Below are 27,932 nucleotides of genomic sequence, written 5' to 3' on the forward strand. Positions count from 1 at the left end.
ATGATTTTAAAGTTTGAAACATAATAGCGTATAGAGATGTTAAAATCTACATACGATTATTCCACTATTTATATTTTTAATATCTTACGCACTAGGTCAACAGAAATATAACTCTATTTGCCATTTGCTCTTTTATGCAGCTTCAAACAACTTATATAATTTTTCTTTTACATTAATGGCCTCCTCTATTTTTAATGAACAGCTATTTAAGCACTTCACATGCTTTTAAAACCACAGCTAAAAACTGTTTCGTTCTTTATGTGAGAGGCAGAAATTTACACTCATTATCAGATAGAATTCTCTTTTTAAAACACCTCAAGTTTATTCATTATCAGTAGCATATATCTGATTATTAGCCAGAATATAAAGCTGGAGGGTTGCTCTTTCATACTGGAGAATCAACTACATAATATGGTACAGTATGTACAAATGTGTACATTGAAGAACTCCGTAAAAGTTTCATTAAAACTTGCTTTCAGTTTATTAAATAATTTCTCAAGAGAGCCATTGTGGGAGGTACAGCAACCTCATGACCAAATCATGAATCTCTTCAGAGTTAATTCTTATAATGGCAGTTTTGATTATGTTGATCCAAGTAATGCAGTGGTGGCAGGTTGGGTAAAGGCAAAGTTTTATTTTTAGTTTCCCCACATGCTGTTTCACTTGATTTAGGAGGGCTTGGGAATACCCAAGAATTATCTTCCAGAGAATTTCTGCCATAAGAGTTGTGGTCCTGAAAGTTTGTACATTCATGATGAGGAATGGGTCTCTCGTTATCTGTCCATGATTGGAGAACTGCTTTTTCTGATAAAACCTTTACGTCTCCTGGTAGAGGGGAAGATGTGGTGTGACAAAGAGTTTTGCCATTTGGTGAAAGAGGGGTGTGCTTTTTGTATGTTGCAGTAAAATTCGTCAGGTGCAGTTTTGTGCTGTCTTTCCCAAGGTCTTCCATGCATCCTATAGGGGCACAGGCTAAAAAAGAAAGCACAGGCCAAATGTCAGTTGTTATAGCATTTGTGATCATAAAATATATTTCATTAATTTGGTTGAATTTATAACTGGAAGAAAATTAACATTCCCAAGTTAGTATAATCATTGGGGCACTATAACTTGAAGACAGATGACAAATGATCTGAGTTCTAATCCTGAATAAGCTATACTGACATTGTAGTTAAATCACTACACTACTCCAGGTATCACTTTTCTCATTTGGAAAATGGATACAGCATAGTAATCCTTTCCCGCCTGTATCATTGAGCTATCAAAGACAAAGAATTTAAATTTTTTAAAAGTTGGAAACCAATTGTTAAAATACAAGTAAAGATCCAGTTCTGGGCTCTTATGTGGCTAGAGAAGGCTTGAAGACTATTTCCACTTCAGTGAAGACAGAAAGCTGTTCTTAAGTTTTAGTGATTTTTTGTTGTTGTTAAATATCATATTCCTTTACTTATTTAAATCTTTTTCCATAGGTGGTCCAATTTCTTGAGAAAGGATTATATTGTGAATTAGTGAGACCCAAATAATATGTATTCGGACTTTCATAAATAAAACAGTTTAAATAAAAGGTATAAAATAATCCTATTTCTTATGAAACACATATAGTGGTAAATGTAAATTCTGCTATGGACACAATATAGGTCAAGTAAAAAAATAACAAAAAAAGGTCTTTAATACACATGTAATGGCTTAGAAAACAGACTGCTCTAAAACTAATTTTTTAGCCACAGCCAACACTTTAGTAGCATGAGCTTTTGCTGCTCTTCCAATTTAGGCGGGGCAGAAAAGATAAATTTTTCTCAAGTCCAAAAAGGATGCCAACTGCAACTGAGGCTTGACTTGCTGTAGTTTTAGAAGAAAGCAACTGAACCACATTATAAAATAAGCTCATTGTCTTTTTCTTGGGAGGAGAGGAAGGTGTCTGAGGGAACTGGAAGTATCATTGTTCAGCTTTTGGACAGGGTGATATTGTAGGTCAGGAAAAAAGGTAATCTAGTCTCACCTCTGTGTCCTCCTCAGAGCATCGAGTTTTGTGGTGAGGAGTGGTGGCCTCGAGCCCGCCACTGTCATAGGAAACGTGCTCGAAAATGTATGGTTCAAAGCACTAAAAATGTATACTCACCAGCTCAGAAGGGACACAAGAATGAACCAGTTCTAGATATTGAAAGAGCATTTCTCCTTTATTATTAGAAATTATATTTGTTATATAAACAAAGAGCCACACTGAAAGGCACTGCAAAATTCCTGAATGAGTCCCTTTAAAGAGAATTCTTATTTCTTCTGTCAACTTATAGATTGTCTTATATATAACCTTGGCCACTGCAACTCAAGGACAAAATGAACCGTAAAGTGAGGGCCTGCCAAAGCACCATATTATTTTGTCTGATTTATAAGTAACTGTAGAAAATGAAACAAATTCTGAATTTAGTTTTTTTCCTTCATGTGCAACATTTCCCCCCACTAGTGTACACTCCTGAGGAGAACTATTTATAAAATACAATTCTTTTATGCACTCTTTAGGGATAATACGAGGTACAAATAACCATTTTAAACTGGATAATGATTATTTTTTATAAAAAGTCATATTACTTTAAAAAGTATATTTTAGAGCATTCAAATTTATATCACACTCTTTTCAGAAACACATCTATTTTGTAATAAAAGGTGTAAATGCACTGATTTTTCTCTGAGGTATAAAAATAGCTTTGGCAAAGTAACCACTACTAGTTAACACAAAACTCAGAAAGTTTTGTCAGCCAAGGAGTTAAATATGAACAGCAAAGCAATGAAAATTTCTGGAAGGCTGAAAGGGATAAGCACATAGCCTCTCTTCTAAATACCCTATTCTTTTTATGGAAAGAAAAAATAACTTTACAAAAAAATGAAAACAACCAAATAATGAATCAGAATTACTTTTTTCAAAACAAACAATTTACGGAGCTAGGTCTTGGGTGTACTCTGTAATGAAAAATAGCTTTGGGTGTCTTTTTAAAAAATATATGAAGTAGTTGTGGTAAAAGGTCAACTAGAGCAAACTTAACACCTCAGCCTTATACACATAAGCAACACTTGGCTGAGAAAAAAAGCCACAAGGGGAAAAGAATACAGTACTGAAGAAAAAACACATCAGCAACACCTTTTATGTGTGAAGTTGACCAGTATGAGACTGAAGTCAAAGCAGAGAAGGGATAGGCTGTGAACATACAATAAATACTTTGGCTTATCAAACTCATTTGATGAGATTTTGATAAGATATGATAGTTGCTCTTAAAGTGTTTAGCTGGAATCAGTGGTTTCCTGCAAACATTGACTTGCCTTTCTTGATTGCAGTTGGGGTTTTCAGTTTTCTTAGTAGTTCAGCTTGTACTTCAGTCACCAGATGTAAATTAGACATTTCTCTCTTCAGCTCCCAGTATGCATTTTGCATATTATCACTGAAATACGGGGTTAAAAAGAAAAGTTAATGGTCACTACTCTCTTTATGAACAAAAGAGAATAACTTTATAATAGAAATGATCATATCTGCATTTCTGCTTGAATTAGTTTTGAGATGATGTAAATTAAAACTTCATTAAAATAATTAAAAGATACTTATTTAGGACATTATAACAAGTGAAAAGACCTTATTCACATAATAACACTGACCTAATTTCTAGCAATTAACCGAGAGATATTAAACAGTATATTATAAAAAGAAGTATTCTAACCAATGAGAGTTTCTTATACTTCTCGTCTCAGATTGAGATTTATTATAGACTACAGTGCAGTGGTGTCAATACATTTAATAGTAAGGAATGTGTTCCTTAGTGTCGGATCAAGACTAAAGTGATATTCATGTATGGGTTTTAAATGTGTATTTATCGTATGATTACTCTGTTTTGACACTGTGAACTGAAATTGAATGTATGCCCAAGCCCCATTAAAATGAAATTTAGGTTTCATGTATTCCATTCTCTTCTGTTTGACTGGGCTGTCTCATACTGTTGGTACTAAACCAATGTGACATGACAGCACAAGACATGAAGAGGCAGATGATTTCCTGGTATAGGAAGAGAAGCTGGAGAGAGAGGATCATATGAAACACATAAAAACTTCACAAATGCCTCTTGTTTTTATGATTAAAAGTATTTTACCTCAGTTATCTGAGAAATCATGTTAGTTATTTTAAACCTTATTTTTTATGTTTCATCTTCCATTAAACATTCTTATTTGGATATTTATGATCTTCCTTTTTAGGTTCTTAATTAACTAAATAAATCAAAATCTTCAACATATATTCTTACTCTGCTGTACTAGAATACATAAAATATTAGATGTAAGAACAATAGGTACCATAGTGTTCAAACGACCACTGTTGCTGCGTAAAGGTTAGTATAATTTTAGTTATAATGAAATCAAATTTGACAGACATGTCACTTCATGCTTTAATTTTTGTCTAACTATACATAACCTTTTTAAATAAACTTCAGGGAATAATACTCTTGATACTTAAAACTAATATCCTATATTAATTAAAGAAGCAACAGATATATTAAACAGCAATTATTTTGAATTGTGTAAGGTTACATATATTTTTCTCAGAATGTCTCCTACTCAGACAATGCTTTCAATGGAAGCTGCGGAATAAACTTTATACTGCCTCTGAGAGAAATCTACAGGTTTTAGTCTGTTGTCAACATCACTTGTTAACCAGTAGTCTATTAAAAATCACAGGGCTTTTTGCAGGTTTTTGATAGGTGTGAAATAATTACTTCACAAAAATTAGTTAACTACTTCACCAGTAAACATCTGAGATGGGTGCTACACTGAGTGTCTCACATAGGAACCCATCTGCAGTGTGAAGAGAGCTGTTGTCCTCAGTGCAATCCTGGGCATTCAGTGTGCTTTCCAGAGTTACTCATACTACACAGCAGTGAGAATAAACACTGTTCCTGTGCTCATACTTCCCAGTAGTAGCTCAGACAGTCCCAGTAGGAGTAATACTGCTTAAAAATAGTGTTTTATTATTGGCACGAGATAGTAAATCAGTATCTAACTTAGAGAAAAGAAAAGCAAATACCCAGGGTAATGTTTGGATACCAGAATATCAAACATATTTAAAATAGTTAAGCATGTAAAATAAAAGAATTATTATAGAGGTGTTAAAAGCAATATCTAATACAGATTTTCCAATTCAATTTAATGAAGACTGCTTTAAATTAGGTTACACTAACAACTAGGTCACAACGTTTAACATTTGTTTAGTCTTTTTCTTTTGTCCTTATGTCACCTAAATTAAAAGCTACAGCTATAAATGTCTACAATTATTACTAAGTATAAGCTCTCCCTCTTGTGGATAACAAAGTAATGGCAGTTACTTAACAACTAACAATAGGTGTGTTACAAATTTTAATTCTGTCTATTTCACTAAAATGTTTAAATCATTACTTAAGTTAGATTGGAAAAGGAAAGTTGTCACCCACAAACCTTTAGCAGAGTTCTAACCTCCTCTTACCAAGGCATCTTTGAGATTGTATAAACTGTAACACGGCCCCCTACCGCCACTCCAGACTGGGGTGTGAACTTAGTTTTGCTTTAAATACCATGCAAGCAAAATCCTAGTAATATATATGGTTTCTATAAAGAAATTATAGCCCTGGCCGGTTTGACTCAGCGGTTAGAGCATCGACCTGCGGTCCTGAGAGACCCGGGTTCAGTTCCCACTAAGGGCACGTACCTCAGTTACAGTTTGTCCCTGGGCCTTGGTTGGGTCATGCGGGAGGCAGTCATTCCATGTGTCCCTTTCACGTCAATGTTTCTCTCTCTCTCTCCCTCCCACTCTATCTGAACAAAAAATGGGTCTGTTGGGTTAGAGTGTCGGCCTGCAGTCTAGAGAGACCCAGGTTCAGTTCCCGCTAAGGGCACGTACCTCGGTTGCAGTTTGTCCCCAGCCCTGGTCGGTCGTGCGGGTGGCAGCCTCTCGATGTGTTCCTTTCACATCGATGTCTCTCTCTCTCTCTCTTCCTCTCTCTCCCTCCCACTCTACCTGAACAAAAAATGGGAAAATGTCCTCGGGTGAGGATAAAAAAAAAATTAAAAAATAAATAAATTATAAAACTACTTAAACACTGAGATGCTACATTAAAACACCCCAAATGAGAACCCTAAAAACAATAGGTGAAAGAAAAATAATGTTTGAGCATTTATTATTATATGCTTGGCATTTCACTCCCATTCTCATACCAACTAGGCAAAGCAGGTAACCTAATTTTACTTGAGGAAACAGGCCTAGGAGAATTTACTTCACTCTAACATGCTGCTGTTCAAAGCCATCTTTTAGTTATACAGTCTAGTAACTGATTGCTTTTGGGAGATAACATTTTTCACATCACCATCATATATTCATCAAACACCTACAAAATGCATACTGTTAACACAACCTTATTAGCTCTACTATAATATTTCACACCTCTAAATCTTAAATGTAATGAAACCTGTTTATCCACATCTCAAGAAGGGGACATGTCCTGCCTACAAAGTGAAATTGTGGAAAAGCCCAGTTTTCTTAATTGATACTATACACTTAGCTCTTTAATACCGAAGTGAATATTCCTTGTATAAGAAAAATCTACTTCACTGAGTTTTTATTTCAGTCATACATATTTTTCTTTAGCTTTTGAAAATTTACTGAAGTATTATATACCCACAGGAACTGAAATGAAAGTATGGCATAGTTTTAGCCAAGGGCTAGAGACTTAGAATTGTATATTTCATAAACTGTGATTTCCCTGAACAAGTGTCTTTCATGATTTTTTACTGTAAGGTACACCAAAGCAATTACTTTACATTACAACCCAAACGAAAGCAAGTTATGGGAACCATACTTACCCCTTATTATGTATGGTATACTCCGGTATGTTCTACAGGCATACCTCGTTTTATTGTACTTTGCTTTATTGCACTTTGCAGATACTGCATTTTTTTCTAAATTGACATAAGATCCTCCGAGCAGCAAAAAAGTTACAACTTGCTAAAGGTTCAGATGATGGTTAGCATTTTTTAGTAATAGAATATTTTCTAAATTAAGGTATGTACACAGTTTATTTTTAGGCATATGCTTGCTACATACTTAATAGACTACAGCAAGGTATAAATATAATTTTATATGCACTGGGAAACCAAAAAATTTGTGTGAATCACTTTATTGTGGTGGTCTGGAATTGACCCCGCAATATCTCAGAAGTATGCCTGTAGTCCATTTTATTCATTTCTTTTAAAATGTTTAACTCACAAATAGTCATTCATAATCACTAAGGGGAATACAGCACAGTTTAAAAAACACAAACCTAATCCATATTTTCTAAACCATGGATTTATATTTTAGGAAGTTCTACAATATAAGTTTACCCCATACCTATATCTGGTTTCAGTGCAGGGGACAACAATCTAAACCTGACATCAAAACAGTTGGCAGGGCATTGGCCAAATTTCTGATAGGCAGGGCTGCTACTGTTAAATGATGTTGTATGCAATGAATACCATACAAAAGGCCTCCAATAATTAAAAGGTTACTCTGTGTTAGAGAAACAATACAGTACCTCATTTGCCTGGCAATATGATAAAATATTAAAAAGGTAGTGTTCCTAAAAGGGAGTTTTCCAAATAACTGAAAAAATAAACCTTAACAAATGTAAACTTTTTGTTAATGGCTCAATGGAAACACTCCTATGTACTTTCCACCTAATACAGTAAACTTAATTTATCACCTGAATGGTTCTACTTAAAAGTACATGAGGTAGAAAATCTACCCAGGAAGTAAGACTTGACAGTGGTGTTTAGTATGGGTCGTCCCACATTCATCCAAACTCAATAGAGGGAGCCACACCAGCAGAACACCAACACCCACAGGAAAAATTTGGCAGGCTCCAAAACACACTGAGATAGCCAAAATGGTGAAACAAATCCCAAATGAAAGAAGAGAACTCTACTGAAGAAGAGATAAATAAAATGCAGTAAAGCAAGTTATCAGAGTGATGATACGAGGAAACAGCATGAGTAAAGATATAAACACTGAATGTCAACCAATAGGAAAGAAAAAACCACCAAGCAGAAATGAAGAATGACATAGCAGAAACAAAGAACACATTGTAAGGAGGAATAGCCAGCAGAGTAGAGGAAGCTGAGGACTAGATCAGTGAATTAGAAGACAGGGTAGAAAAACTCACCCAATCAGAGAAGCAAAAAGAAATAATTAAAAAACAGGAAGACAGCTTAAGAGAACTGTGGGACAACTGGAAACATAACATATGCATCATACGAGTTCCAGATGAAGAAGAAAATGAGCAAGGGGTGGAGAATATATTTGAAGAAATAGTGACAGAAAACTTCCCTAACTTGGTAAAGGAAAAAGGCATACAAGTACAGGAAGCACAGAGAGCCCCAAGTAACAAAAACCCAAACCAACAGACCCGCACCAAGACACATAATAATTAAAATACAAAAATTAAAGAGAGAGAGAATCCTGAAGGCAGCAAGAGATAAGCAACAGGTTACCTACAAAGGAACCCCCATAAAGCTATCAGCTGACTTCTCAACAGAAACACTATAGGCCGGAGGGAATGGCATGAAGTAATCAAGGTCATGAAAAACAAGGATCTGAATCCAAGACTACTCTATCCAGCAAGGCTATCATTCAAAATAGAAGGTGAAATAAAGAGCTTCCCAGACAAAAAAAGGCTAAGGGAATATATTGGCACCAAACAAGCACTGCAAGAAATGTTAAAAGGACTGCTGTAATTAGTAGAAGAAATAGGATGAAAAATATAACCACAATAAACAAAAATGGCAATAAATGAGTATGTATCAATAATAACCTTAAATGTAAATGAATTAAACACTCCGATATGCTGATAAAAACGCTAGCAGTGTGGGAATAGAGGGCTCATATGTTGACATAATGAAGGCCATATATGATAAACCTAGAGCCAACATCATACTCAGTGGGCAAAAACTAAAAGCATTTCCCTTAAGAACAGGAACAAGACAGGGATGCCCACTTTCACCACTCTTATTTAACATAGCACAGCAATTAGACATGAAGAAAAAATAAAAGGGATCCAAATTGGAAAGGAGGAAGTAAAACTGTCATTATTTGCAGATGACATGGTATTGTATACATAGAAAACCACAAAGACTCTATCAAAAATCTACTAGATTTAATAAATGAATTTGGCAAGATAGCAGGATATAAAATTAACATCAAGAAATCGACAGCATTCTTTTACACCAATAATGAACTCACAGAAAGAGACACTAAAAAACAATCCCATTTATCATTGCGGCAAAAAAATTAAGATACCTAGGAATAAACTTAACCAAAGAAGTAAAGGACATATTTACAGAAAACTACAGGTCATTGAGAAAAGAAACAGAGGAAGATATAAAAAAGTGGAAGCATATACCTTGTTCATGGATTGGAAGAACTAACATCATTAAAATGTCCATACTACCCAAAGCAATCTAAAGATTCAGTGCAATCCCCATTAAAATACCAACGACATATATCACAGAACTCTAGAACAAATACTCCTAAAGTTTATATGGAACCAAGAAAGACCCCGAATAGCCACAGCAATCTTGAAAATGAAGACCAAAGTAGGAGAGAGCACAATAGTGGATATGAAGTTATACTACAAAGCCATAGTAATCAAAACAGCCTGGTACTGGCATAAGAACAGGCATACAGATCAATGGAACAGAACACAAAACCCAGAAATTGACCCAAGACATTGTGCTCAATATTTGACAAAGGTGGCAAGAGCATAAAATGAAGTAAAGACAGCCTCTTTAATAAATGGTGTTGGGAAAATTGGACAGCTACATGAAAAAAATGAAACTAGACCACCAACTTACACCATACACAAGAATAAAGTCAAAATGAATAAAAGACTTAAATGTGACTTGTGAATCCATAAAAATCCTAGAAGAAAATGCAGGCAACAAAATTTCAGACATCACACGCAGCAGAATTTTCACTGATACAACAACACCTAAGGCAAAAGGAAAAAATTAATACAAGGAACTACATCAAACTAAAAAGCTTCTGTACAGCAAAAGAAACAAGCATCAAAATGGAAAGAGAACCCACTATATGGGAGAGCATAATTGCCAACGATATATCAGATAAAGGGCTAATTTCCAAAATACATAAAGTACTCATACAACTTAACAAAAAGAAGACAAAGAACCCAATTAAAAAATGGGCAGAGGACCCAAAGAGACACCTCTCCAAAAAGGACATACAAATGGTCAAGAGACATGAAAAAATGCTCAATGTCACTAATTGTCAGAGAGATGCAAATTAAAATGACTACGAGGTGTCACCTCACACCTGCCAGAATGGCTGCCATTAACAAATTATCAAACAAGTGCTGGTGAGGGTGTGGAGAAAAGGGGACTCTAGTACACTGCTGATGGGAATGCAGACTGGTGCAGCCACTATGGAAAACATTATGGTGTTTCCTCAAAAAATTAAAAATTGAACTGCCATTTGACCCAGTGATCCCACTTCTAGGAATATATCCTAAGAAGCCTGAAACACCAATCAGAAAGAATATATGTGCCCCTATGTTCACAGCAGCACTATTTACAATGGCTAAGATCTAGAAACAGCCCAAGTGTCCATCAGTAGATGAGTGGATAACAAAGCTGTGGTACATATACACAACGGAGTACTATGCAGCTGTAAGAAAGAGAGATCTCTCATCCTTTGAGACGACATGGAGGGACCTGGAGAGTATTATGCTAAGTGAAATAAGCCAATCAGAGAAAGACATACCACATGATCTCACTTATTTGTGGAATATAATCAAAACAGACCCAGAGACATAGAAAGGAGTACAGTTCAGACTGACAAACCTCAGAGGGGGGAAGGGAAGAGATAAACCGAAGAACTGATATGTATGTATGTGTAACCAATGGACATAGACAACTACGCTGGGGGTGGAGGGAGAATGGGGAGGAGGGTTTCTAGGGAGGAGAAAGAAACATCTGTAACAAAAACAAATAAAAATTGCAAAAAAAATAAGTACATGAGGTAACTTAAAATGATTAATAAAACACAGGACTATAAACTAGAAATAAGCAAAAATAATAAGGTTAGGAAAAGGAAGATAATATGCAGTTAGGAATTAGTCTAACATAAAAGTACAAGATATAAAATTTACGAAGGATAAGCCACAGATTTTGATTTTAGTTTTCTAGCTGCTAACCAGAAGGGGGAAACCCAATCAGTTTTGCAATCCATATTGCTTACATAAGAAATGCAAACCCATCTACAAAAACCCCATAGGGTACTTGAGTACCAATAAGCCAAATAACTTTGAGAAAGAAGACAACTTTGAGAAATAAATTTAAATGGACACTATTTGGCACATTGTTAAAAATAAAAAGAGAAAAACCTCTTTGCTGTAAATTTAGAAGTTGAAAGCATAATCAAAGTACTGTTAGAGACAGTATGGCCCACCAAGCCTAAAACATTTATTGTTTGCCAACTTCACTGAAAAGGTCAGCTTGCCCCTGGACCCAGAAGAATGGCTGCATGGTGTTTCCTTACATTGTTTTCCCTAACTGATCATTTCTCCCAGGTTTTGATAGGAAAAGGTATGAATTCACATTATTTACTTTACTTTAGGTCAGTAAACTTTGGAAGCCAAATAATCAAACAGTGAAGTCAAATCATATTTTCCAGTGGATGGAAGTATCCATGCAGAGGGGAATGCTAACAAAGCTGAAACAAAAATCATCAGGTACCTAAGTTACTTAAGTAAAAATGATATATATTTGAGAAAAAAGATTTGAAGTAGTATTAACTCTGATAGCTACTTTTGTTCTTACCCCAGGGGGATAAATAACTCTCCTAAAATTTCTCTTATACCAAAGAGTAAGACTATCCAAATTTATCCTTAAGACAAAGTGATATTACTGTGTATGGAAATGGTATAATTCTTCATGTACAAAACCAGGATTTATTACAGAATATTTCTACACAGTTTAATCTTCTGACCTAAAATATTATTGGATGTTCAAAAATTTTGTTTAAGGCATTGCATTATGCACCTTTCTACTACTAAAGTTCAGGCCTATTTAAGCAACAGTTAAATGTGTCTTATTTACTGTGATCAGACATTACATGCAGTACCCAAATAATATCCATTTGTTTTTAAGGTTAAATCATAATAAATCTAAGTACATATACAAAGTGGACTACGGAAGAAGAATGTATTATTTTCAAATGCTAAAGAATGTTCATACCTTGAAATGCTTTGTCTATGGAGATCTCTGCTCTGAAGATTGTCTTCCTGAGATGGTTCCTGTCATTTGTTTTTAAAAAAGTTTAAACGTTGTTAGATTCTATTTATCATCAATATTTTGTATTACCAGAGACATATTTCAGATGGATAGAATACATCTAAAACTGTACAGCATAAATCAAGATTTTATATGCAATTTTAATGACATCTCTCCAGACCTATATAAGATATTTCAAAATTAATTCCAGTTATTTAAAGTCATTAATGCTATATTGCCCAGCCGGTATGGCTCAGTGGTTGAGCGTTGACCCATGCAACAACAGGTCGCTGGTTCAATTTGTGGTCAGGGCACATGCCCAGGTTGTGGGCCAAATCCCCAGTGGGGGGCACGCAGGAGACAGCCAATCGATGTTCTCTCTCATTGATGTTTCTATCTCTCTCTCCCTCTCCCTTCCTCTCTTTCTAAAATCAGTAAAGAAAGAAAAAAGTAAAAATAATTGCTCTCATGTGAAAGAACTTGAAATTGTACAAAATGTATTTCTGAATACATTAATCTGAAGTCTTTATTCTTAAAAGGCTAACAAATAACAAATTAATGTTTAAGGTACATCTGAATGAATTCCATGAAAAAAATGGAAGTTTTATTGGTATTTCACCTTTTGGTATTATTTCTAAAAAGTACCAAAATTTAACAGGTTACTTTAAAAAAAGATCAGCATAAACTTCCTTGTTCCACATAGATAAGTATATAAAATCCTTATATATTTTAATTTTTAGTGGTGTAGATTAGAGATATGACAGAAAAAAACCTGTAAAAGATATTAAGAAGTAGACTTATATTTAAGATAACTCTGCAACACACTTGTTTTCAACGCATTCTCGTTTAATTGTCTATAAGAAATAAAAATCACTATCACAGGTACTAATTCAGTTGGCAGAAGTGGCCAGTATAAACTGAGAGAACCAAATTTTAGTGTTTTTTTTATTTACATAAAGTAAATATGGTTTAAAGTGGAACATTAAAAATAAGGACTTTGTGAGTACTATGAACTTGGGAGAGTAAATATTAAAATGTTTTCTATTACAAGAGGTAAAGCATTTTTGGATCTCTGATTATTCAGAAAATACCAACTAAAAATACTTTAATGGTTAGGTAGTATCTTGTGGAGTGCTAGAGAAGGGAAACAACTGGACCTAGAGTCAGACGAAGTCCAAAGCACATGACCTTGGACATTTTTATTTTCTGTTCTCCACTGGAGATAAAGGAATCAAGTCAGGTCACTTTAATGTTTTTGTGTCACTGATTAAAATATACATTTAAATTAGTGTATACTTAAACATATATGTAGAATTGAAACCTTTATAAAGAATAGTTTATTGATTTTTTTTTTTTTTTTTGAGAGAGAGAGGGAGAGGGAGAGAGAAACATTAATGTGAGAGTACAACATCAATCAGCTGCCTCCTGCATGCCCCCTACCAGGGATTGAGCCTAAAACCCAACCATGTGCCCTTGTCATGGGAATATGAACGGTGACCTACTGGTGCATGGGACGATGCCCAAGCAACTGAGCCACACTGGCCAGGGCTGGAAACCTTCATTTTTAAAGCCAATGATACATATTTTTTAAATCTGACTGTTTGAGTTGGAAAAATATTTTTCCAGCTACTGCCTAACAATTCAGAAAAACCTAATATAAACTAGCATTAAGCACAAAGGAATTGTCTCTAATATTCAAAGACCTGGTTCCTGGTCAGTCATCAGTTTGCCATGTTCTAAAGGGCAGTAATGGATCTGTTTCGTAACTAGTGCCACATGATGTGGAGTTTCCCATAAACGGGCCCATGGCTACACAATCTTGGGAAACATTGCTCCAGTTAAATAGATTTCTATACTAGAGGACTTCTGAGAACCTTCAGTATACTACAGCACATTGTGAATGGGCTGTTGGGTACCTTAGATATCTACACCAACTCCATTTTACTGATCCAGTGTTTCCTACACTTGTTTAGTGTTTAGTGGTGATGTCTGTTTTTCTCAAAGCATCAACTGTACTGTATAACAGGGACTAGAATACTGGGGGATACAGAAAGTCTAAAGGCCTATAGTGGAATTGACCCTGGAACCTTGATCTCATTAATACCAAACATTAATCAAATGAGTTCACTAAATACTTAAACCAAAAAACACTGTGGTTTCCATGTAGGATGCTGTATCACTTTTCATAAGGTGTTATATGTTTCAAGGAAAGTATTGTCTGAAAAATATTTGTAAATATAGCTACAGTAGATATAAGTAAGATTATTCATGTGCACATAAATTTCTCTCCTTGGCTTGCTTTTTGAGTCTGGTGCTGACTCTGACCAGCAACACCTTTGAAACAGATTTACACATTCCACAATGTCAGGATAAGATTTCAACCTGGAACCCTTGATGAATTAAGCATTTCCACCCTTCCCTTTCCTGGTTCATTTTCTTATATTAGTTGTGAGCATTTTTAACTTTATATTTCACTTCCCCCTGCCAAATACACTCCTCCTATGAAGGTGGGGACCTTTTTTTCTTTAATAGTCCCCCATCTCACCTTTGACTCCTAAGGCTTCTTAGTCTCTCAGATTCAATTTCATCAGAAGTGATTTCTAAAGTTTTTTCTACCTTCAGGTCTGTTTTGTGATTTATGATGAATTAAACTAAAAGCAAAATTGTCCCCTAGCACCATCTAGTGGAAGAGAGTAATAAGAACTGAACTATAACATACATACATACCCTGAAAAGCACTGCTTTTCTGAATTACCCTAATTACGTGTTTTTTTTTAGTTTTTTTAAAAACATTCACTTATTGAAATGTACTAAGCATTATACTATGAACTATGTACTAAGCATTATACTAAATGCTTCATATATTATCTAATTTAACCTTCATGAAAAAATAGGTGTTTAATGCCTACTTTATAAAAACAAGTTCAGAACAGTTAAAAGACTTTCCTAACGTTACACAGTTACGAGCCAAGTTTTTGTGATCCCATGGTACTGCTTCCTAATCCATAAGGAAATAGCCATTATATATAATTACCTATTATGTCAAATTACCTATTATGTATAAAAGTTATCAAGTTATTTCAAGTAGAATGTATATACCAACAGTTATAATTCAAAGCTTCAAGGTGCAAATCTTTAGTTACAAACAACATCTTTTTAAGAGAAGCTTCTCAGGACTACTGGCAGCTGGGCTTATGGGAAAGGATGCCGAAAGCCTTTGAAGGAATTGTGGTATGTTGTCACAGGTTCAAAGCTGGGAAAATCAACTTGAGATGTCAAATAGGAAAGAGAAAAATTTGGCTCTAACAAGAGTTGACTGTAATTTTTATACTCTCCCTTGGAGCTGGGGGCTCCAAGACAAATTCTTTGTCCAGTTCAGAGGAATTCATTCAGTCAAGGCCAAGGCAGAATGCTGTATTACTCTTTTGATACCTGGCTCACTCTTAACCAGTGGCCATCTTGAATAAAGACTGCATTATAGAAACGAGGGAACTGTCAGCTCCATGTAAGGACAGTTGAGATTCAGAGCACAGTTTGTGACAACACTGGCTGTCACAAAGTGTTGGAAGTAGTGCCTCTTTCAGTTAGTGACATCCCAGAGGAACCTGAGGCAGGTGACAAGCTCAGTAGTACTGAAATGCTCAGATGGGCAAAATGGTTGAGCTGAGAAATAATTAACCGGTTACCTGAGTTTGAAATATATGCTTACATAATGGCTATCTGATTCCAGATTACTAGGCTTTTACATTTCTTGTAATAACTATTTTGAACTTTGCATTTGCTGCATTGCTCTCATACTCCCCTGCTTCCCTGTCATCTCTTCTTTTTTGTCCTTAGCACTATCTGTCATTATATCTGAAAACATGTATCCAATGTAGAGTATCAGTAAATAGACTCTTGGTGAGGACAGGCAACTGTGTTTTAGTGGATGACTTTAAAGCTAACCACACTTAAGCAGCTAATAAGCAGGGTTTTTTGATTTTGCTCCCCATCAAATTCTTGAATTCTCAGATATTTGCTGAAAATTAAACTTGTCCCAAAGTATTAGCCTTCTGAAAATTAGTGGACTCTGTAAAGTCTTTTTTAAGACTTCTAAAAATCAAGTTGTCTCTTGTGGTGTCTAAATTAATCAAATTATTAAGGAAAATAAGAGGGAAACTTAAAACCTGAGTTCTCTTTAAACCATACAGAGAAAATATGACTTAAGGAAACTGAAGGAAAGGGAATTTGAAAAATAGCTTTAATAAATGAATAAATAATAAGCTTTATAAAAGTTAATTTTTCTATACAGTAAAATGATATAATTGTGGGATTATACTAAAAGTATACAGTGTATCAGATTTTAGCAAAGACGGGGAGAATAAAGGTGAATTTTTCAGAGACTGTAATTCTAAGTAGTTACAACTTGTTAACTCAATGATTTAATACCTAGTTAAAAGTCATTCATACAATACACACAGAATCTGAATTTTTCAATTTAATAATGCTGCAGTACCGTTTGTTTGGCTTTCTGTAGCTCTACTTTGAGACTATTACATTCTTTCCTCATCAGTTCTAATTCTTGTTCCAAGCCATGGATCTTCAGGTCACAGCTCAACTTTTCCACCTCCCAGTTTGATGAAGGTGGATTTAAATTCCTTATCACTAGAAAAAAGATGGACATTACAATTTTTATTTCTGCCCTCTACATTATTTGCAATTCTATAAAGATTATGCTAGTAAAACGCAGATAATGAAAAAATAATATAAAATATACAAAATAGTTAAAAAAAAAACCCGTAGTAATTAAAAAATCTGTGCTAATTAGAATAAGAAATCTAGCTATCTTGTTTTAGAGTTTATTGTTCACCCTATCCCTAATTTTCTGTTTAAGTTAAAGTATAAATTTGTCAGTGTGGAAACTTCAAAATATATAATACAATACTACTCAAGCATATGCTGAAATTATAAACAGATTAATAATCTTTCTATAAGTTAATGTTAAGACAGTGACAAAAATAGAGTAAACTGAAATAGAGTAAAAATAGAGTAAACTGAAGTTTCACTCAGCTAATCACTCCATTTAGTCCTTTCAGAGTATCAAGCTTGACACTTAAGCCTAGAACTTTATGTCAAACCAATTTTATTTATAACCCTTCCACTGTAGACCCTCGACAACTAAATACTGACTTATCCTGACTTAGTTTCTCAGTTTACCTAAAAAAAGTCCCAATTAGCTAACATAAGAGATGTCAAATCAATCTCCTATCAATAGATCTCTCAGAGGCCTGCTTTTCAGCTGTTTCATCAGAATGTTCATGTGAATATGCTAATACTCATATCCCACAGACCTAACATTTCACCCCAACAACTCATCACTCATCTGCCCATTTTAATAATCTTCAGAAATTAAAAAAAAAAAAAAAGTAATTGTAACTAGTCCGTGACAGTGCCTAACAGTGGGTAAAAGATCAGTGGGCAGGAAAAGCCAGGATATACCACTCACTGGGCAAGGGGTTTTGACAAGGATGGGGTTTTACTCCTTTCTTTACCTACTTCATCACAAACTTCACGAACTAGCCCTGAATACCCCCCCCTGCCCCTGGGAAAATTACAACTTATATTTAACGCAAAGTTAAAAGGAGTTGATACTCTGGGTAAGCAGAACAGAGAAATTAGTAAAAGCCTAAAAATTAAAAAAATAAGAAAGTTGTAGCATACTGATAAAGAAAACTGATCATGGATATAACACACAAATGGAAATATGTATAAATCCCGTTAGAATATTTATAACAAGTAATTGGCATACCCTGCTGAGTTTCCACCTCTGTCCTTAGCTGGAGAAGTTCTACTTCTTTAGACTGCAGTTGTTCATTCAATACTTTCAAAGATTCGGAGTTGTCTTTGTTCTAGTGAAGTAGGGAAAATGCCAAAATACATTCAATAAAATCTGTAGGTTGATATTATATATCAATTTTCAGATAGATGTTGAAAAACTGATTCTAGCCTTTTAAAAGCAAGGTGGGAAAATGAACTCAGTTTTTCACTAATCTCTTTTTTTTCTAACATGGGCTATATTATTCACCAGCTTAAAAAACACTCGCAAATTCTACCATGTTCTGATTTTTCAAAATAAGTTAGTGGTGTTAGATGTATTGAAGTCCTAAAGATCATTATTTACTAATTATTTATTTTGCATAGAAATAAGATGTAAACATTACTATTATTTTAACTTTTTATTTAAGAAACAAATATTTCTTTTATTTCTAACTTTAACCTCTTGAATGAGAAAACAATTGCAATATATAGACATCATTCTTTTCAAACCAACTTACCATTTTATCCAATTTGCTCTTTAAAATATCTCTATCAATGCAAACCTCTCGATATGCATGATAGGCCTTATTTACTTGTTCTCGTCCCACAGAACTTGTTTCTTCATCTAAACGAGCTCCTGTCAGCTAATGATGTAAAATTAGAAAAGAAAGCTTAAGAGGGTATTCTACATAAAATAATTAGTCTTCTGATGGCTTCATATCTTACTTTAATCATTATAATGTAGGGATAAAGCCTGGAATATAATTAACTGAACATTTCACTTCCACACAATTAAGCTTTACTGATTTAAGAAAGCAAAAATGTACAGAATATTTTTAAAAGAATTCTATTTTACGTTTTTACTTACTCATTATTTTATACTTTGCAGTATCTGTTTTATAACATAGTAATTTATCATACTAAAACACTGTACATCATTCTTTTGTAGTCCTTAGGTGTTTTCCAAGCCATATTATTTAAGTTCCATGATCACAAAAGGTGTCAAGTTAAGGTATACTTGACTTTTTAAGGATTAGATGGGTTAATTCATTAAGTCCTGTATTATTCCAGAATAGGAATTAATAGGATTGATTACTGGTCACAAACTACAGAAATATTTCCAACATTAACTATACTGAATCCCAATATTCTTCTTAAGTTAAAAATACACACAGCTATGAGCTCCAAAATGTTACTTTTTCTTACTTTATCCCAGTATGTCACAAATTTATTTAATCACCATTAAAATAAATTCATATGAATACAAATACATTCTGATTATTTTTACAACTGGACCCCCCCTTCTCTCATTCCCCCAAATGAATTAAGCTCTATCTTGTGCCATCCTGGGGTTTTCATAAGAAGATGATTCATTTCCTTGGCTGCTAAGGAATCCACTTCCTTCCCCTTTTGCTGAAGCTGCTGTTTGTAAAATGTGATTATAATGATCTGAAGACATAAACTAAGTTAAAACTTTAAAACTCAAAAATAAATGGATGTGTGAGGAAGATTTCCCAATACACAAAGCCAAGTAGACCTAATGATTTATAATTGAATCAACAACCTTACTTGTATATTCTACAACATTTAAGAATGTCAGATTATGCCCTGGCTGGTTTGGCTCAGTAATTCGAGCATCAGCCTGTGGACCGAAGGATCTCAGGTTTGATTCCCGGTCAAGGGCACATAACTGGGTTGCAGGTTTGATCCCCACAGGTGGTAACCAATCGACGTGTCTTTCACATCGATGTTTCTCTCTCCCTTCCCCTCAGAAGAAATTTATTCAGTTAAAAGCATTTTTCTTGTTAAGTGTGTTCAAAAGCAAAAGAGAATGTTGAGGTAAAGATGTAAGTCCTAGTGAAGACTTTATTAAACATATCAGAACAGTGTTCCAGGAGCTTCCTCCTTTGAATTTCCTTTATTGGCTATAACTTTTGCACAGATTTTTAAATCCTGAATAAAAAATATATAGTTATGAAGGTGAAGCAATCTGAAAAAAGAGGTAAGAAAAATATTTGGCATGTATTCCCTCCAAATCGCTAAATAATCTTCTATAAACATTCCCCAAGCACGTGATATGTGAAACTGCTATAGGTACAATGCCTAGGGTTTTGAGGTTAGCAGTGAGTTATCCTTCGAAGACAGGACAATATTAAATATTGTGAATTATTCTTTAAGTCATAACACATAATGAAGGTAATAAATAATTACCTTTTCTTCCAAAAATCTTACTCTTTTCTTTAGCAAAGAGTTCTCTTTCTCTGAATCCTTGAGTCGTTTTTTGATGTCTTCATATGCAGTGACAAGGGCAAAATGTGAAGCAACAGACTCATCTGAATATATTGAGACTGGAATCACTGTATCTCTCTTATGGGCTTTTTCATGATTTAGAATGCAGATATCATCTTCTACCAGTGTATCCATGATAGCTATTTAAAAGAATAAAAATATAAAATATAAAATAAAATACATTTATTCAATGAGCAGAAAAAAAGAAGTATATTTAGAATAATGTGAATATTGAGGCAATGTTTAAGAATTCTTGTTTCTTTTAGAGGCAGTATAGTATATGGTTAGGAGCATGGACTTTGAAACCAGACTGCCAGGGTTTGAATCCAAACTCTACTATTTAGTGTCTGTGTGACTCTGGGCAAATTGCTTAACCTCTCTGCCTCAGTTTCCTTATTTATAAAGTATAAGAAATAGCCCAGCTGGTGTGGCTCAGTGGTTGAGCACTGACCCATGCACCAAGAGGTCGCCGATTCAATTCTTGGTGAGGGCACATGCCCAGGTTGTGGGCCAGATCCTTAGTCAGGGGCATGTAGGAGGCATCAAATCGATGTTCTGTCTCATTGATGTTTCTAGCTCTCCCTCTCCCTTCCTCTGTCTCTAAAATCAATAAAGTAAAAAAAAAAAAAAAAATAATAGCAACTACTTCATAGAGTTTTTAAGAATATTAAATGAGTTGACATCTGTAAAGCATATAAAACCATAATCTCAGCTATTAGTATGTTTTATAAAAAGTTGTGAAACACCATTTTCAATCAGAATAAAAAACTCTTTATACCCATATATTTCTTCCTCATCAACATTTCCTTTCTTAGATATAAGTTGCAAGCATTATAGCTTCCCAAATTACAAATTTCAAAAACTCTTTTAGCATAATTCATTACCATACTACTACAGACATTTTAATGCATCCTCTACTATATCCTTTCCATTCCAGTAACTGCTATTTGTTAATGACATTCGAAAGAGAAGACAAAGGAATTAACATTTGAGTGTCCACTATGTCCCTGTACCATGTACTACATTCTTTTAACATTATCTTATTTCAATTCATCTATACAATTCTACTGAGTAGGCATCATCTACATTTGGTTGGGATTTGAAGCGTAAAGCAATTTACGCTTGCCCAAATTAAAGCTAGTAGAACTATTAGCTCTGTGAGGGCAGAGGTTATAGCTGTTTTTTGCTCATCATTGTGTCCCCAATTCATTGCGTGGAAGATGCTCAATATTGATTATTGAATGAAGAGTGGGTAGAGTAGGATTCAAATCAAACTCTGAGTCTAAAACCCATGAGAAGGAAGTTACTTCATTAGTTAGTGAATAATACACTCGCTCTGTACATCTACTTTTATTTTTAGGTTCAGCATTACTTTCCCATCTGAGAGTTATGTTCCTGAAAAACACTATAGAAGGAGAAATAGTGGCTGAAACCTTTTAAGACCTCCTGAGAAAGACAGAGAGAAACTGCAGACCATAAGAGAACCCCCAAAATCTGTTAAAACAGAACACCAAATAAAGCATTTCAAATGAAGACTATCAGTGGAACTGCGTGTTACCTTAGATTAGCAATTGATTCCTGAAAAATGTTTTCATTTACCAGCCCTTGCCTAAGATAACATTTGATTGCTTAACTAGTGTTAGTCACTTTTCTAAAAGTGTTATAGGTGAGGAAACTGATGTAGAAGGAATTTAAGTTTCCATAGTAACATAGTAAATGGAGAGTTGAGATGTAAACACAGGTGCAGAATCTGTTTCACTAGGCCTGCTTTCCTCCAAAACTTCTGATCTCCCTCCCTGTATCAATCAATGTCTATAAAGTTTGTTTTTGCTTTATTTCAGAATATAAATACTGAGGAAAGGTTTTGTTTATGTGGTTGTTCTGGGTCTGGTCTTCTATCACTGTGTATTTTAGTTTTATGATTTTAAAACTAAAACCTTCCTATTGCTTACAACTAAAGTTAGAATTTGGAGTGTCCAGCAATTTGTTTCCTAAAATGTATTATGGAAAAGGCAGGCAAAAAAGTAAATGTGTGTACTACAAGTCTGAGTAGGTGAAATGTACCATTCCATCAATCTTCATTAACTCCTACTCTTAACCTGGAATCTTTCCCAGGTTATCAATGAAGTCCAAAAACAAGAAAGGACAAGGCTACCTACAATATCCCCCAAAAGGGACAGATCCCCATAACCATAATTAACTCCTGCTGCTTCTGGTACAAGTTGTACTTTCTCCTAATGATGGAAAAAGAGTAAGTTTTCCTCTCTGAGGTCAGCGCTATTCCAGAATAACAAACATAATTCCAATCATGTTACTGCTAGTTGAAATTCTCTTATTTCCTTTCCAAAAGGAGAGTATGGGTTATTCCCCTATCACAAACTGCAAGCATGTACATGTATCTCCATATAAGACTCTTTCACATATGCACATATCTTAAAAGCAGACTAAGTAAAATAAGACTAGATAGCTAGACAAGTGTAGGAAGCAGTCTAGTTTAAGCAGAGGTAAACTCGTGCCCATCGTAGACATCTGATTTATAATATCTCAATGCCCAACTAAATGTGCAGGATTTATTCAACTTGAATAATTTTTTTTCTGAAGATATCTGAGAAACAAGAAATAAGCATAAACTGTTCTACACTGTCAAAGATGTCCCACAGTTTGTGCACTTTAAGGTAAGTAATATTTAAAACAATACAGAATGCTATGAGGATTGAGGGATAGAGAGGAAGAGTGATTCCTTCCTCCCTCCCTCCCTCCCCTCCCCTCCCCTCCCTTCCCCTCCTTTGTGGTACGTGCCCCTAGCAGGAACCAAACCCGGGACTCTCTGGTCCACAGGCCGACGCTCAACCACTGAGCCAAACTGGCCAGGGCGGAAGAGTGATTTTCAAAGAAGCAAAAAAGGTACCACAAAAGATCAAATGAGTCAACTATTTTTAAAAAATAATTAAAAAATTTTTTTTTATTGATTTGAGAGAAAGAAACATCAATGTGACGATGGCTGCCTCCTGTACACCCCCTACTGGGGATTGAGCTGGCAACCCAGGCATGTTCCTGACATGGAATCAGACTTAGAATGGAACTGATGACCTTTTGGTGCATGGGACTACCTACACTCATCCAACTGAGCCATACCAGCCAGGGCAAGATCAAATGACTCTTAACCCTATTCTCTAATGTGAAGAAGGTGGTTACTTTCATTATACTTAACTGTACTTAAACCTTAACTGTTTGCTAAATTTCAGCAGGGGGAACACGTTCAAAGGCCTAGAAAAAGTGTGGGGAGAAACGATGAGAAAAGGCATGGCAAGAGATACAATTGGAAAAACAGAATGGAGACAAACTGTGATGGTTCTTGATGATGGGAGATGACTACAGAATTTGGTCTTTATTCTGGACATGATTAAAAAAAAAGAATACTTACAAAACATTTGTAAAATATATTCACAGCCAAATGAATTACTCAGTATTGTGCTAAGAGTTTTACAAGTATTATCCCATTTAATTTTCATGATGACCCTATAATGTAAAAAATCTTATTACACCCATTTCACAGATAAGGAAACTGGGATCTGGAAAGGTTATGAAGCTTAGCCAAAACCAGATCATTAATAAGTAGCACAAACACTTGGATTTCAGAACCTATTAGTTTTTTTCCTCCCCAATGAATTTTTTTTTTTTTTTTTTTTATCCTCACCCGAGGATATTTTTCCATTTTTTGTTCAGATGGAGCGGGAGGGAGAGAGAGGAAGAGAGAGAGAGAGAAACATCGACGTGAAGGGACACATCGAGTGGCTGCCACCCGCACGACCAACCAGGGCCGGGGACAAACTGCAACCGAGGTACGTGCCCTTAGCGGGAACTGAACCCGGGTCTCTCTGTACCGCAGGCCGACGCTCCAACCGCTGAGCCAAACCGGCCAGGGCCACAATGAATTTTTTACACACTTAACTTCATCAAGAACTAAAAAATTAGGAATCCCATGGAAGGTTGTTAAGTACCTTAGAGGGAAGGAGGTATATTGATATAACAATGTCACATTTTATATAATATGATAATTGGTCATTTTTAGGAAAATTGATAACTGGTTTATATATTTATATCTGTTGCCTATTTTATTTGTAAATCACCATAAGGTTGCATATGGTGGTTTCTCTCTAAATATGAAACTGTTTGCATAAAAATTTTTCCAACTTTTCTACCATTACTCCATATATACTTATTTTATATACTATAAACACAAAGTGGAATGCACTGGAAGGCAGCAGGAAAATTGCTTATCCTAATAATTAAAGGATATGAATCAATAACTAAATTAAAAGATATATAGGTCAAGATCCCAAAAAAGGAGCTTCTATCCTCCTGGAGTTTGGGGCCAGCATAGTGGAACATGGAAGTGGTCTGATTAACCAACCTGGAAACTCTCCAAACCCTCTCCTTTTTGCGTTTTTATGAAGGCTTCATTACGTAATAGGCATAATTGATTATATCACTGGAAACTGATTCAATCTCCAGCCCTTCTCCACTACCCTGAGTTCTGTGGGACTAAACATTCCAATGGGTGGTTCTCCTCTGGGCAACCAGCCATCATCCTTAGGTGCTGTCCAAAAGTCATCTCATTAATATACACCCAGTCCTGGTGCAAAGGGGCTTTTTATAAATAAGACACCCATTTTACCTTTATGGCTGATCGGATTTCAGGAAATGAGGATGAGATTAAATCCAAGGGGGGGAAAAAGTAGGTTTACAGTCATGAACATGCAAATTTATTTTAATTTTTAATGTGCTTTTATTGATTTTAGAGAGAGAGGAAAGGAGAGGGAGGGAGACAGAAACATCAATGAGAGAAGAACATGGATCAGCTGCCTCCTGCATGCTCCTCTACTAGGGATAGAGCCCCAAACCCCAGCATCTGTCCTGACCAGGAATCGAACCAGCAACCGCTTGGTGCATGGGACAACACTCAACCAACTAAGCTATACCACCCAGGCAAAACAGTTTATTCTTGTTTTATTTATTAAATATTGTATAATTTATTTGTATTACAACTGTAGACCTACTTTTGCCCACCCTGTATTATGAGAAAAGATGCTCTCATAGCTCTTATCACTCAGGAAATTCAAAGTGTTCTGGGAACTTCCAAATTTATGCTCTTCCAAAAAAACTCTTATTTATTTATTTATTTATTTATTATTTAGAGAGAGAAGAGAAACACTGACTTGTTGCTCCACCTATCCAGGTATTCATTGGTTGACTCCTGCACATGCCCTGATTGGGGATTGAACCTCCAACCCTGGTGTATGGGGAGGATATTCCAACCAACTATCCACCAGGGCCAAATTTATGCTCTTAATACCACGTTCTGAGGGGCAACATAGCATGGATTCTGATTTTCCAAAAAATAACCTGTACAGGGCAGAGCTCAGTGGTAGAAAGAGCACTGGCCACCCAAGACTGAGAAATCCAGATTCTAGTATACAATTTGACACCTTATTAGTTTACCTCCCCTGGTTTACGTTTTCCCACCAAGAAAATGACAGGGTTGAACTATATATCCTGTGATGTCACCTTCCTAAATTGTGAAGGCAAAATTTTAATCTGAATATGGAATAACAACCTAGAGATAGAATGGAATTCACATTTTTGCCAGAAAATTAGTAAAAGATATACGGTACACACCAAACTAGGTTAAAATGGTATTATTATTACCATAGATAAAAAAAACTGAGGTGCAAAGAGGTGAGGTAAATTTGCCTATAATCATTGGCAGTGTGTGACAGAGGTAGGGTTTGAAATCAAGGCCTATTTGTTACTCTCTTTTTTCTATTCTACACTGCCTTTTCTTTTATCCTCACCCCAAGGATATTCTTCCATTTATCTTCAGATAGAGTGGGAGGGAGAGAGAGAGAAACATGGATGGGAGAGGGACACACTGACTGGCTGCCTCCCACAGGTCCAGAGCCAGGACGAACCACAACCTTGGTATTTGCCCTTGGCTGGAATTGAATTGGGAACTCATTGGAACTCTCTGGTCCCTGCACGAAACTCTATCGCTGAGCCAAACTGACCAGGGCTCTCATTTATTCTTAACAAGTCATTAAATCTATATTAAAACCTCTAAGGTGGGCATGAAATTCCTCATATCACAGGTGGAGCCACTGAGACAGGCAGACTTGAGAGAGTATGGGAGCCAGGAATGAAAATCATCCAACTGACTCCAGGGCCAGCAAAACTCTTCGAAATGTTGCTTTGGTACCTTGGAGAGTAAACCTTAATACCACTTGAAAGCGATTTAATCGCTTACCCAGAGAGTCAAGTGAATAAGTAGAAAAATCAGCACTCAGATCCTGAGTGAATGTTCTGAGTTAATCCAGTGGATTTCCGATGACACTATACTACTGTCTCTTTAATATTAAAATGTTACATTTGTATACAACTCCCCATTTTAGCAGCAACATATTAAAATTTTTCTGTGAGGGATGCAAAATTCCTAATTTACAAATGATGTGAGTTGATCACAACAGTTGGGAAATTAGATATGTTTAGAGAGCTGGAATTTAAATTATGCCTTGAGATCTTGCTCATTCCAATTAACAACAACAACAAAACGCGTCTTTTACGTTTAAGAGGCAAGGGTCAATTTCAGTCCTCTTAAGTCACTGTTTTTTTGTCATCTTAGCATATTTCCAACAACACATCCTGGAGCTATTTATGTTTTCATTTGTATGGCAGTTTTCCCGAGTATCTTATCTCACTTTTGAGTATTTGAGTTGCCCGTTTCTAGGGTGGGTGGAGGGGTCTTAGCCTACCTTGCCTGTAGCAGTCACTTAACAATTGTTAAGGTCGAAGATCATACAACAAACAGAAACGACGAACACCTACTGTTGGCCGTCGGTACTGTGCAGGAGGGTTCGGTCCACTGCTCGGATGCCCCAGGCAGTACCGTCCTAGCCACGCGTCCCTCCTCCGTTTTAGAGATAAATGCAGTGTCAGTGAATGAAACAAAACTGAAGGTGCCCCCGTAAGTCAGAGTACGGAATAAGGAGAAGTAAAGCGAAGGTCCGAGATGGGCCTGGAACAGCCAGGGTGCGAGGGTGCCAGGGTGGGCCGCTCCCTAGCCAGAAAACGTGTCTCTTCGGGACAGCAACAGGAGCGGCAGCGGTTCCTGGCACTGCCCACGCCCCTACCCTGGCCAAGGAGAGTCACTCACCCCGAAGACAGGCTACGTAGGGCCTCCGAGTTTCGATTCCCCAGTGTTTGGAAACGGACCGAAAACTAACCGGGTCGCCAGGGGTCACCAGAGGCTTCCGGTTTCCTCGAAGACACCGCCGCTTCCCCCGCGAAGGCAGCCGCTCCGGGTACACCGCGCAGGGATTCCCATTTCTCTGGCCTCGGCTGCGCCAGCACAGACGGCCTAGCAGCTGGCTGGGGCCCCGGCGGCTCTGGAAGGAGTGGCAGGCAGAGGCAGGCCGGGGGGGCCGAGCAGCCGCCGGGAGCAGGCCCGTTACCCAGCAACACGCGCG

General features: G+C 36.0%; 1 protein-coding gene across 2 annotated transcripts; it reads right to left on the minus strand.

The window, feature by feature from the left end:
• Positions 1-58: 58 nt before the first annotated feature.
• Positions 59-27,892, minus strand: AZI2 (5-azacytidine induced 2). 2 transcript variants are annotated; one of them, XM_036266095.1, is made up of 8 exons: positions 27,690-27,892; positions 20,332-20,549; positions 18,639-18,764; positions 18,113-18,212; positions 16,820-16,968; positions 12,289-12,347; positions 3,313-3,431; positions 59-972 (listed from the first exon to the last, which is right to left on the minus strand). In XM_036266095.1, the coding sequence occupies exons 2-8, from the start codon at positions 20,542-20,544 to the stop codon at positions 557-559; spliced, it is 1,182 nt and encodes a 393-aa protein (XP_036121988.1). In that variant the 5' UTR covers positions 20,545-20,549; positions 27,690-27,892; the 3' UTR covers positions 59-556. The 2 variants fall into 2 exon arrangements, with proteins under 2 accessions (XP_036121988.1, XP_036121986.1); XM_036266093.1 differs by having other exon boundaries at positions 60-972; positions 27,620-27,892.
• Between the last annotated feature and the right edge of the window lie 40 nt (positions 27,893-27,932).

The sequence above is a fragment of the Molossus molossus genome, unplaced genomic scaffold, assembly GCF_014108415.1.
Source record: "Molossus molossus isolate mMolMol1 unplaced genomic scaffold, mMolMol1.p scaffold_m16_p_18, whole genome shotgun sequence".
NCBI classification, from domain to species: domain Eukaryota; kingdom Metazoa; phylum Chordata; class Mammalia; order Chiroptera; family Molossidae; genus Molossus; species Molossus molossus.